At 39.0% G+C, this 13,008-nt stretch overlaps 2 protein-coding genes across 9 annotated transcripts in view; one reads left to right on the plus strand and one right to left on the minus strand.

The window, feature by feature from the left end:
- ARAP2 (ArfGAP with RhoGAP domain, ankyrin repeat and PH domain 2) overlaps nt 1–13,008 on the minus strand; it is a 247,505-nt gene that overhangs the window by 230,581 nt on the left and 3,916 nt on the right. For all 8 annotated transcript variants that reach the window (XR_010126032.1, XM_054484483.2, XM_054484485.2 and 5 more), the window contains exon 2: nt 582–1,648. Coding sequence is in view for 7 of the 8 variants with exons in the window: in XM_054484483.2 (XP_054340458.1) it covers nt 582–1,489 (908 nt within the window). In the remaining variant the exon portion in view is untranslated. The remainder of the gene's footprint in view (nt 1–581; nt 1,649–13,008) is intronic.
- The window catches only part of LOC129034524 (taperin-like), a 34,221-nt gene continuing 32,857 nt past the window's right edge, over nt 11,645–13,008 (plus strand). The window contains exon 1 of the mRNA XM_054484055.1: nt 11,645–11,669. Within this exon, the coding sequence (XP_054340030.1) occupies nt 11,645–11,669 (25 nt within the window). The remainder of the gene's footprint in view (nt 11,670–13,008) is intronic.

Here is a 13,008-nt window from a genome sequence, read left to right on the forward strand (position 1 = left end):
TCGTCTCTAGTGAGCCTAGCTTCATACTGAGCTGTCTGTCACCATCTTTTTACATGTGACTTCTATACGAGACTGCAAGTCACCGTATTCCTCTTTGCATCCTTCCCACCGAGCACAGTGACTAAATACCAAGTTCAATAAACGTGTGCTGAATTATTACTTGGTGCCAAGCACTGTACCAGGCAGCACAGATACAAACATTAAAAACATGTTCTCTGTCAAAGAACAAATCATCTACTGGGGAGACAGAGTCAACATTTCAAATATGAGAACTGCACTAATGGAAAGACTACAATACTAGGTGTGGAGACTTGGTATGGAAAGGAATATCCGGGTAGAATTAAGGGAAGGGATGACCCCCCAGTTAAATAGGGAAAAGCTAAAGAGTCCCAGGCATTATTAGCTGGAAACAGACTCTGTGAAATAATGTCCAGTGGGATGAGGACTTTTTTTTAAAAGAAAAGGTTGGTTGAATAGGTAAACGAATATAGTCAAATTTAGATAGGAACACTGAAAATATAACTGTTAAAATATCACTAAATTCCCTCAAATTGAATAAAGCTTATTGTAAAGATTCTTACCTCCCAGAAACTCCTTTTGTTGACCCTGGAATCTCTGGTACAGGTCGATGTCTTAGCAGAAAAGATCGAGATGGTCTTGAAACCAACTTGCTACGACTTCTCACAGGTGCTAGGATTGGTGATGATGGAACATACAAGTCATTTACAATCATTTCTCCTTGAAACTTAAAGAATGGGGATGGTGGTGGTGATCCTTCTAATAAACCATTTGTTCCATTTCCAGAATTTGTTCCTGATGTTGAACAGCCAACAGAAGAAAGGCATTCAGAGTCTGCATTAGGGAGCTTACTGAGATTTTCTGTGATCAATTTAACTTTTTCTGTTTGTTGTTCTTCAATTGTGTGATCCATAGTCTTCTTTGTAATCAACGATTCTATTTTAATATTTTCACTACCAAATAAAGAATCATTCAAAGAACCCAAATTCAGGTGTGGTTCCTCTGCAGTGGGGAAGTCGCATTTAGGAGGAGACAGCTTATCATCTGATTGAGGATACTGGCTTCTTTCCACACTTGCATCATTGTCTTCAAGATTTTTTGTAACAGTCTCCAACTGCGGTGGGCTAGATGTCTGAACACTACTAGAATTGGAAAGTTCTATGCAGATATTCTGATCAGAAGATGGAACATGGTAATCCTTTGAAGGGTCATCATTCTTCTTAGTTTTATGAACATTTGCATATATTGGAATATCTTGCATTTTTGACAAGATTATCTGTAACTGTTTGAGTATCCTCTTACGGTGACCTGTAGGTGATATTCCAATTTTCTGCAGCAGGCTGTCATTTATTGCTGCACAGTCCTTCACAGTAGTAAAACCAGACTCATGGAAATGTAAGAGATACTGCTCCAAATTAATGCTCATTAGGAAATCTTTTATATCCACATTTACTTCACTGACTGAGGACATAATGGTGGCTTCATTACTAAGCTGAGTTACAAAAAGTGGCACGATGATACACACACACAAGAAGACGCACTTCTCTACTGGCTTTTCCTCTATCAATTGTGACAGAAAAGTTTCTTAAAATGTTATTTTCTTCACAGTGACTGCTTTACGTGCTTAAGCCTAGAAAAATAAAATAAAAAATGATTAGGCTATTTTAATTATTAAAATCTACTTTTATATACTTTCTCTGAAAAAACAACAGAAATTAGGACACTAACTTTCACTCTGCATTTGGAATCTTTGTGCATTGCTTTGCATGCCCTAGAAAACCAGTTTCTCAGTATGTGAAGGTACAGGACAGAAATGCTATGACAGCATCAAACTATGACTTTCAAAAAGGTGAAAAAAAATGACGCTGACACATGTACCAAATGAACATATATCAAAAATTTTATTCAACTTATTAATTCAAAATGAGGGAACCAGTAAGTCAGTAAGATTGGATCCAAGAGCATTTCTGGAAAAGATGTATATCGTTCATTAGAAAGGGTTTTTTTAAAGTATTAGAATAGGACAGCTAGGTTAGATAAAAAACTGTTTAATGTCCTACAGGATAATAAGCCATAACATTTGGGGTTATCTTTTCTACTGGACAAAAATCTATAAGCATACAGGTAACTTCTCAGTGTCTATGTGCTACTCAAATAATAAATAGCCAAGTCAAGCACAGGAATTAAAATTGGGATTAAAATATCTCTAAGGTGGTCCTGTTAAACAGTATTCCCGCAAAGGCACTGAAAGCATGTTCTTTTGACTTTCAAGTTTTATGCAATTTTCTTAACAGTAGTTGAATATAACAACTTTCCCTTTCACTGCATTTTCTTTTGAACACTTAAAAAGCAGTCAGAACATATTTCTCAGTTCAATAATTTTCATTTCATAAAAGCAGGCAGCATTGTATATAAACAATAGTGATATACAAGATATGACACTGAATAATCAGCTAATTCTTAAATACATTAGATAACAGAAAGTATGCTAATATGAAAGGACAAGGTAAAGGTTTAAAGGTCACGTGTCCTCCAATGTACATAGCAGATTCATAAAGGTTTATTTTTCTCCCAAACAAAATAAACTTTTTTAAAAGTCCATTTTTCCAGATGCTAATTATACAGGTGTGTTCAGTTTATGAAAATGCATATGTGCAACTTTCTGTACATTGTGCGTCAATAAAAAAGTACAGAGCAGGCATGACACACATACACTGAAGTAATAAAATGAGACACACCCAAACAAGGGAAATTTCCCTGAGCAAGCTTTGATGCAGGACTGAAAAACCCCTCTACAAAAGGCACTACTTGGACTCTGCATATGCCACACGCCAACTGCCCATAAGCTACGGTTTCAACTATTTTAAAATATCAGCAAGCAGTAACAAACAGGTATAGGATAAAAGGGAAAGAGTATATCTTCTTCAGGACACACTGCAGGAGCAGAGAAATAAAAATACAAAATAAATGATGAAAGGCAGGAAATGCCTTTGTCAATAAGGCATGCCAGAGTAACACCTAAAATGCTAAAATGTCACACACAAAGAAGCTACACCTCGGCCGGGCATGGTGGCTCACGCCTGTAATCCCAGCACTTTGGGAGGCCGAGGTGGGGGGATTATTTGAGGTCAGGAGATCAAGACCATCCTGGCTAACATAGTGAAACCCCATCTTTACTAAAAATACAAAAATTAGCTGGGTGTGGGGGTGCGTGCCTGTAATCCCAGCTACTCGGGAGGCTGAGGCAGGAGAATAGCTTGCACTTGGGAGGCGGAGGTTGCAGCAAGCCGAGATGGTACCACTGCACTCCAGCCTGGCGACAAAGCGAGACTCCATCTCAAAATAAATAAATAAATAAATAAATAAATAAATAAATAAATAAATAAATAATTTTTAAAAAAGAAAAGTTACACCTCAACACTACATACAAACTCAATTCTCAGATAAGCCACTCTTTTTCTACACAATTATTTTGCAACAAGTGTATTGTCTATTTTTACTAGCATTATCACAGGATGGAAATAATTACTACCAATGGAACAATAAGTGGACATAATGTATTCAGCCACTTTAGAATTTATAAACATGATAAATCGGCCAATAACTTGAGAGGATTAGAAGCATTTTCCTTCTGAAGTAGAATAAACTATAAAAAGTCGTAGTTTTGCTTACCCCTGTCCACAAAAACCTTAATAGGAGAAAAACAATTTTAATAAAATACATACACACACTCACACCAAGAAACCTCCTGATCTGTCCCTACCCCAAATCTAAAGCCTAGACTGTATTCCCAAGTCCACCTTTGTATTATCCACCACATTCAAGGAATCAGGTGAGCTACCGATTTTACTTCTTGCTACTGATAGAATCATGTCCTCCCAAAATTCCTATCTTGAAGCCCTAAGCTTTACTGTGACTGTACTTGGAGACAGGGCCTCCAAGGAGGTAATTAAGGTTAAATGAGGTCATCAGGAAGGGACCTTGATAAGACAGGATTAGTTTCTTGTAAGAGACACCAGAGAGTTTTCTTTCCCCCAGGCCCAGAGCCCTCTATGTAAGGACATAGGGAAAAGGTGGCTATCTGTAAGCTAGGAAGAGGAATCTCACTAGGAAACTTATCAGTGGGCAAGTGGATCTTGGACTTCTCAACCTCTAGTGCTGTGAGAAAATAAATTTATGTGGTTTAAGCTACATGGACTCTGGTATTTTGTCACAGCAGCTGAGCTGACTAATACACTTCTCCATCCTCACTGCTTTTGCCATGGTTCCAAACCTCATGACATCTTTTGTATGGATTACTGCAATGGTCTCTGAACAAATCTCTCAGCCCAGTCTCCATGTATCAGTCAGTGAATTATCAAACACACAAATTCGGTATGTAACTCCACATGCTCAATCAGATAAAGTCTGTGCTGATACTGCTTATAGTGCCGAATCACATTTTTGTCTGTAACAATAATAATAGCAGGTGCTATTGATGTAAACAGCAATTATGTGTCAGACACCATGCTTATATTTCCTATAAGACAGGCATTCCTATGTATCAACTACAAGCTCATACTCAACCCTTGCCAAACATTCTACCAATATCCTTCATTCACTTTAGTCCACTCTTGTCAATTATTTCCCTGAGGCAACAAACTGTTTAGCAGCTCCACACCTTTTTGCATACACTCTATCTGCTTTCTTAAGCACCATTTAAAATTATAACTAGGCAGGTATTACCCCCTCTGTGAAGGCATCTTATCAACCCCTCAAAATAGAATGAATCACTCCTTCCTTAACATACATCTATAGTTTCTATACTAGAGCTTTGCAAAGCACTTGGAACATGTTTAAGAGATGTGAGAGAGGCTGATAAAAATGGCAGAAGAGATTGAGAAGCCTATTGTATTAGTTTTTTGGAATGCATGTGTATATTTTTGTTTTAATACACAGCCCTTTCCTTTCTTTGGCAGATACATATATACTTCCTAGGTGGTCAAATCAAAGAAAGATATACCTAAAGCTCTACCCAAAACCATCTCTATCACTCAACATGCTGAATATGGTTAATGAATCTGATTCCTTTTCATGCCATGGAAAAGCCTGCCTCCCACAGCCCTAAAATCCTCTCTGCAGGTTAATGTCAACTCTGTCCTCCAGTTGCCTGACATTTTAACTGTCTGAACACCCAAGAGTGTTCACAGATCCATTTCTTTCCTTAGAGGCTCTAGCCCCAAGCACATCATTAGATACACAGAGATGAGCATGCCTAATTATAAAATTCCAATATGTGAAAGCTCCTTAATACGAAATTGAAGCTCTCCAGGTTTTGACCTCCAATTGCAGTCTATGGCATGTATGCCACAGTCTAGATCAGTGACCCTCCAGGTACTGATCTGTGGATCTTCTGTATATCAACAACTGCTGTGGGTCCTACGAGTCTACACCTGTTACACCCTCCAATTATAACTGGGATGTGTGACAAAATGTGGTAATTACAGTCCTAAGTTCTTGAGGCTTCCCAAACATGCTTTATACCAGCACACCTGAGCCTAAGCTCATCACTGTCCTCCTCTTGGATAAAATCCCCCACCTAACATCCTGCACACAAGTTTGTAGTAAGACTAAATTAAAATCCCAACTCCTCCACTTTCTAGCAGTGTAAACATAGGCCCGTGCCCATGTCAATGTCTCCACTTCCTTTCCCATAAAATGGAAATAATCCAGGGTACCTAGCATTGGTGAGGATTAAATGAGATAATCCATCATAAGTGACTCGCACATAGTGCCTAGCACGTACTGATGCTTAGTAAACATTCACTTCTGTCACTACAATTATTTTCACCACTATAGTCATTGTGTCCCCACAGTTAAAGTTTCTATTCTTTGAGGTCTAAAACACTTTCCTTCACAAGAGTTCTAGTGAACAAGAAATGCATCCTCTTCTCCATATTCCTACACTATTTACTTCTTAGAGTGTTGTCCCAGTCCGTTCAGACTGATTTAACAAAATACGAACACTCTTGGACTTACGATGAAGTTACATCCCAATAAACCCATTGTATACTGCAAATATTATAGACTGAAAACGCATGGCCGACTGGGAGCCAGGGCTTGCTGCCACTGCCCAGCATCACTAGAGAATTGCGGTTTCTCTCAAATGCATCACATTCACTCCATCATAAAGTCGAAAAAATCCCAAGTCAAACCATAATAAGTTGGGGAGCATCTGTACCTTGGATTGGGTAATTAATAAACAACAGAAGTGCATTGCTCAGAGTTCTGGAGGATGGGAAGTCCAAAGTCAAGGCGCCTGCAGACGTCATAGATAATGCCTTCTATGCGTCCTCACACAGCAGAAGGGCAAGGGGCAAACAAACAAGCTCCCTCAGGCCTCTCTTATGAGAAGACTAATTCCATTCACGGGAGCTCTGCCCTCATGACCTAATAACCTCCCCCAAACCCCACCTCTTAATACCATTCCCTTTGGCAGTCAGGTTTCAACATACAAATCGGGAGTCGGGGGTGGGGGACACATACATTCAGACCACAGCAAGTGTGTAACTATATTCTGCTGTTCCATAGATAGTGTAATATAAATGCCAAGACTCTGAATCCAGACATCTTGTGTTGAATTCCAATTCCTCCACTTACTAGCTTTATTATCTTGTGTATTTAACTTTTCTGTGCTTTAGTTTCTTAGTCAAAAATCATGGGAGTAATATTAGTACCTACTTCACAGAGCTACTGTCATAATTAAATGAGTTAATACAGGCACAGCACTTATAACAACAACTGGACATTAAAAATTCTAAGTAAGTGTTGCCACTATCACTATTATTTTATTATAATAAACTCTGCCAACAGGACAAACCCATATAAGCTACACAATAAATACCAGATTACTTGCTTATAAGCATGGTGCATCATGTATATGCAGCACATGTTTAGAGAATGTATAAATAGTTGGCATTACAGACATGGCTGTGCATTTCCCTATGCTATCCTGACCCAATTCCATGAGGCAATAAAAGGGAAGTAATATTTAGGAGCACCTGCTACATGCCCAGCTTACCATATCACTCAATTAACAGCACCTTTTTACTTTACTGTGCTATGCCTTTAAACTATATCCTCAATTCAGTAACACTACCTACCTCCCCTGCTCACATCCTAGCCTAAGCCACCATCATATCTCCCTTAGACCACTGCAATAGCCTCTTAGACTGATATTCCTGATTCTGTCCTGGCCCCCTCTGCCCCACGCAGTAGATTCTCTCACTACAGGGGCCAGAACAATTAATGTCATAAGAAAAGTCACACCATATCACTCCCTATGACTTCCAAACTTAATCTTCCCTCACTTTCCCCCTCCATCACTTGACAGCCTCAGGGCCAGCCTCCTTTCTGTTCCTTCCTCAGACCTTACTTCTTGATCTTGTCTCTTTACAACCTTCTTCTCCAGCATACACGTATGTCTCCACAACCACTCCATCACTTTGGTATGTCTCTGCTCAAATGCGCCCTCTTCAGACAGGTGATCCCTCCCTAATCTATGCTATACAAGCATGCCTTGTGACTCACCATCCCTTATCCTTGCTTTATCTGTCTCCACGGCATCTACTATTGCTGATATCTGTTGACTGCTCTGAGAGGTCAGAGATCTGGTCTACTGTTCACTGCTCAGCTCAATAAATGTTTGCTGAATAACTTCTTCCTTGCTTTGTGATGAGAAGTGGAAGGTGCACATTGTTTTAAAATGTTGTCTATTTAAGTAACCAAGCTAGTATGGAGCGGATTGATTTCAAGCACAGATTTCTCCAATTCATCTAACCATTAACAGAGGTCTTCAAATTAGGAGTGAGTGTGAGGGGTGGGGCAGTAGGTATCAATTAGAAACATTCTAAACCATCTGTGGGACTTTTAAAAACTCATGGGTTGGGCCAGGCTGGGTGAGGTGGCTCATGCCTGTAATTGCAGCACTTTGGGAAGCAGAGGTGGGTGGATTGCTTGAGCCCAGGATTTCCAGAACAGCCTGGGTGACATGGTGAAACCCTGTCTCTAACCAAAATATACAAACATCAGCTGGGTGTGGTGGTGCACACCTGTAGTCCCAGCTACTCAGAAGGCTAAGGTGGGAGGATGGCTTGAGCTCAGGAGGAGGAGGTTTCAGTGAGCTGAGACTGCATTGCTGAACTCCAGTCTGGGCAACAGAGCCAGACCCTGTCTCAAAAAAAAAAAAAAAAATTAATGGGTTGGACAACCTTCCCCCTCCTAATGTCTCGAATAAGGAAAGCCACTATAGTAAGCCCCTCCCAAACTCCCTCCCCATCACCCATTACCAGTGGAGCTTTGTCATCAATCCCCTAGTTGAACAAGGAAAGCAAACAACTGAAAACCATGGGTTACTTCATTAAACCATGATGTCATTGAGACAACTTCTAGAATCACCTTTGCCTAACTATACATTACAGGATGGAAAACAGCACAGTACAATCTAATCAGTCATATGATCAATCCATTAAAACAAAAAGAGAGCATACCACTGAAAAATCAGAAACACATTCTTAGCAAAGTTAGAAACTTTGTGAGAAAATGGGTTTAATAGTAGTCAGAGGGTCACACAACTAAGAAAAAAAGCTTAAAAATATAGATTTACAAATTAGGCCGCCAAATGAATCATTAAACTTTTCAACATTATCAATACAAGTCTTACGAATTCCAACAACAATGAGAGCTGGCTGTATTCCAGAACAGTGGTTCCCAATGGATTGGAACTATATCCCTTGATTAGATTCAGAGATATATGAGAAAATGCTTTTTCTGGTCTTAATGACCAACAAATGACTAAGTGACACCAGTAGACAGAAAAAGTGACTATGACATTCTGCGATAGTACCCAGGTAAAAAATTCAAGTATGATTTTTACTCCTTCAACTCTGTATAATTGATCAGTTCCCAATATGGTACCCAACACTATAGATGATCAAAGAGAAAAGTGTCCCTGCAATACACCACTTCAGTTTGATGTGTGTCCATGTACATGGCTAAACCTAGAAGTCTACATACCTTTACATTTAACTGCCCAAGAGTTAAGAGGCAATGACAAATTAAGGGAGAACATCTTTGTAATTGCCGTATAAAGCAGTGGTAATATAGAATTTAGTTTACCAAAATTTATTGTTGCATCTATCATTGTAGGAAGACAGCTCATGCAGGACTACAGTACAGCTGATATAAGGCAACAATATGAAGCCAAAATCAAATAACAAATTATTATTTGCTAATAAACATTGTGGAGAAATCACTAATTCCTTGGAAAACTGGACGTCTCCATATGGACAACATTCTGACCTAATTAGCTGAGGGTACAGGTCTTCTAGAAGTCCACCTGATATGGTTTGGATGTTTTGTCCCCTCCAAATTTCATGTGGAAATGTGACCTCTGATGTTAGAGGTGGGTCTAGCAGGAGGGGACCTGCCGGTGGGAAGTCATGGCGGTGGATCCCTGATGAATGGTTTGTGTGGTCCTTGTGGTAATGAGTGAATTCTCTATGAGTTCATGCAAGATCTGCTTGTTCAAGAGAGCCTGGCACCTCCTCCATCTCTTGCTCCTTCCTGGCATCTGATATGCTAGCTTCCCCTTTGCCTTCCACAATGATTGTAAGCTTCCTGAGGCCTCACCAAAAGCTGAGCAGATGCCAGTTCCATGCTTGTACAGCCTGCAGAACTGTGAGACAAATAAATCCGTTTTCTTTATAAATTACCCAGTTTCAGGCATTCCTTTACAGCAATACAAATGGACTAATACACCACCTTTGCTTCGGTACAAAATACAGAAATAGGTGCCATGTTATTTGCACATCAAGCAAACTAATATCAAGATATTCACTCCAAGTATAGATAGACATGTGCAACTTGACTCTTTCCCAGAACCATGTAATAGAGGAAGTGTTTTAGAGAAAATATGCTTATGATTGTATTCTTCCATCCCACAGTATAGAGCAGACTGCGAAAGGATGAAGGTCAGGCCTGCTAACTTATTTTTCTAGTCTGAGTGCTTAGCCCCCCAAAAAAGTATAAAACTGGTCTTTTGGCATCTCTCTCCTCCGCCATCCATTCACTTACCTTAGTGTGTGGCAACATCAGCCCCATTAAACCCCTTACAGGAAGCCCAGTTCCCTCAATGTGGTCATCTCTTTAAATTGTGGTCACTCACAGGCTCTGACCTCCTCTGCTCCCTGTTCTCTACCTCAACCACCACTCCTTTCCCACCCACCAAAACACATCTATCTTCTTTCATTCTCCCTCAGAATTACATTGCTAATAATAATAACCAATAGTTGTGGATGTTTGCAAACCATTTGTGTAGGATCTCATTTACTCCTCACAGCTGCAGGGGAGAAAATCCGATGCTGAATGTCACGCAATAGATAAACGGTGGAAACACTAACTTAAGTGTTTCTAAGAGTCAGACTCCACAACCTGTGCTATGAACTGTAATGCCTCATAGTAGATATAAAATTGATTTAATAATAAAGAGGTAGCAAAGACTTAACAGTCTCCCTCTCCTTTGTCTAGCTGTTCATAAGTGCTTACATTCACACTAGGGAAATGCTGTTTAAATATACCATATCTTGCAAATTCAAGTTTTATACACCATTTAAGTTTGATATGTGTCCATGTACGTGGCTAAACCTGGAAGCCTACATTCATTTACATTTAATTGCCTGAGAGTTGAGAGCCAATGACAAATTAAGGGAGAACATCTTTGTAATTGCTACATAAAGCAATGGTAATGTAGAATTTAGTCTATTAAAATTTATTTTGCATCTATCACTGCAGAAAGACAGCTAACACAGGACTATAGTACAATTGATATAATGCAACAATATGAAGCCAAAATCAAATAATCAAATATGACCAAAATAAGTATTCACTGCCCACATGAAATCAATGGTTATGGTAAAAAACAAAAACAAAAATAAATCTGCTTGACGAGAAAATAAAGTGTTCAGGCCAGGCATGGTGGCTCATGCCTGTAATCCCAACACACTTTGGGAGGCCAAGGTGGGTGGATCACCTGAGGTCAGGAGTTTGAGACCAGCATGGCCAACATGGCAAAATCCCACCGCTACTAAAAACACAAAAATTAGCTGGGCATGGTGGCACACACCTGTAATTCCAGCTACTTAGGAGGCTGAGACATGAGAATCACTTGAACCCAGCGGACGGAGGTTGCAGTGAGCCAATATCATGCCACTGCAGGGACAGAGCAAGACGCTGTCTCAAAAAAAAAAAAAAAAAAAAGAAAGAAAGAAAGAAAAAGAGAAAGTATTAATACAAAAAAGATACCCGACTATGATCTTAAAGGTTTAACTTCAAATGTGGTGCAAAAGTAGATAAGGAGTGGAAGCAACCCAGATATCTATGAATGGATGAATGGATAAATAAAGTGTGGTATATACACAAAATGAAATACTAAGAAGCCTTAAAAAGGAATAAATACTGTCACATGCTACAATGTAGATGAACCTTGACGGTCATCATGCTAAGTGAAAAAACAGTCATAAAACAGACAAATACATGATTCCACTTACATAAGGTATCCACCATAGTCAAATTCATAGAAAGTAGAACCATGGTTACCAGAGACGAGAAGAGAGGTATGGAGTTGTTTAACCAGCATAGAGTTTCAGTTCTACCAACTGGAAATGGTCTGGAGATCTGTTTCACAGCATTGTAAATATACTTAGCGTTACTGAACTATACACTTCAAAATGATAAGATGGTAAATTTTATAGTATGTGTTCTTTTTACCCAGTAAAAAAGGAGATCAGAAGACAGACTAGAAGATCTGGGCCAGTCTCTCAGCTCTTATTCAAATGGAACTCCCTGTACATACCTGGACTTTTTTTCTCTCCTTTGGGAGCATATTCAAGTCTTACAAGTACGGTAACACCACATTCATGAGGCTTCCCTGCCTATCCCATCCCTCCTCAATCCCTTATTAGTTCCACCCAGGCAGTAGTATAGATAGCACAATGCCAGAATTCCAGTCCAGGCTTCCCCACTTTTTAATTATGTAACTTAAGTTATTTAACTTCCCTGAAGCTTGTTTTTCTCATTTATAAAATGAGGGTAATATACCCCATATTGTACAGTATTTCTATTAGAATTAAACAAGTAAAATATTTAAGATATATAAGAATATCTGACATGAGTTACAACTGCACCATAAATGTTGGCTAATATTAATTCACCCATTGTATACAATATTGCCTTTAATCATATTCATACCACTATATCGCACTTGGTTTGAATGGAATTCTTCAGTCTGCATGGTAATATTACATTCCTTTAAATTATCACTGTAAATCATTCTTCTAATAAACCCACAATGCACCTAACACAGCAGTTAACATAGTTTTATTAATGTAGTAATGTATACATGTAGTTAGAGTTGTAAGAATGATGACAATTTCACCTGAAGACTTAATACCTGGGACACAAAGCACAGTGATTTACCAGGGATTCCAGCTCTGCCATGTGCTACCTGTGTGGCCTTGGGAGAATTCCTCTCTTTTCCTGAGCCTCACTGTTGTCATTTGTAAGCAGGGAAAATAATAGTGCCTACCTCACGGGGCTATTTTGAGGATGAAATGAGCGCACATGCATTAAAATCTTAGAACAGTGCCTGGTGAGCAACAAGCATTTAATTAGTGTCTTCTGGATGGAGAATAATGGAAATTTTAGCTGAAAATAGGCTCTGGGCAAAATCATTTCATAGCTTTGATCAAGGAGTAAGGATTGTCTAAGCTATGTTTTGATTATTTTACTTATATTACAATCTGAAAAATACAACTAAAAAAACTAAAACTTAATATCAATTTCCATCCAGTGAAGGCCACAAGTACAAATTCCTTTACTTAGTAAAAGAACATATTAGTAGCATAGGAGATACCTAGGTTTAGGTGTTCTGGATAATATCACAATAGTTAAATG

The sequence above is a fragment of the Pongo pygmaeus genome, chromosome 3 (genome assembly GCF_028885625.2).
Source record: "Pongo pygmaeus isolate AG05252 chromosome 3, NHGRI_mPonPyg2-v2.0_pri, whole genome shotgun sequence".
NCBI lineage: Eukaryota > Metazoa > Chordata > Mammalia > Primates > Hominidae > Pongo > Pongo pygmaeus.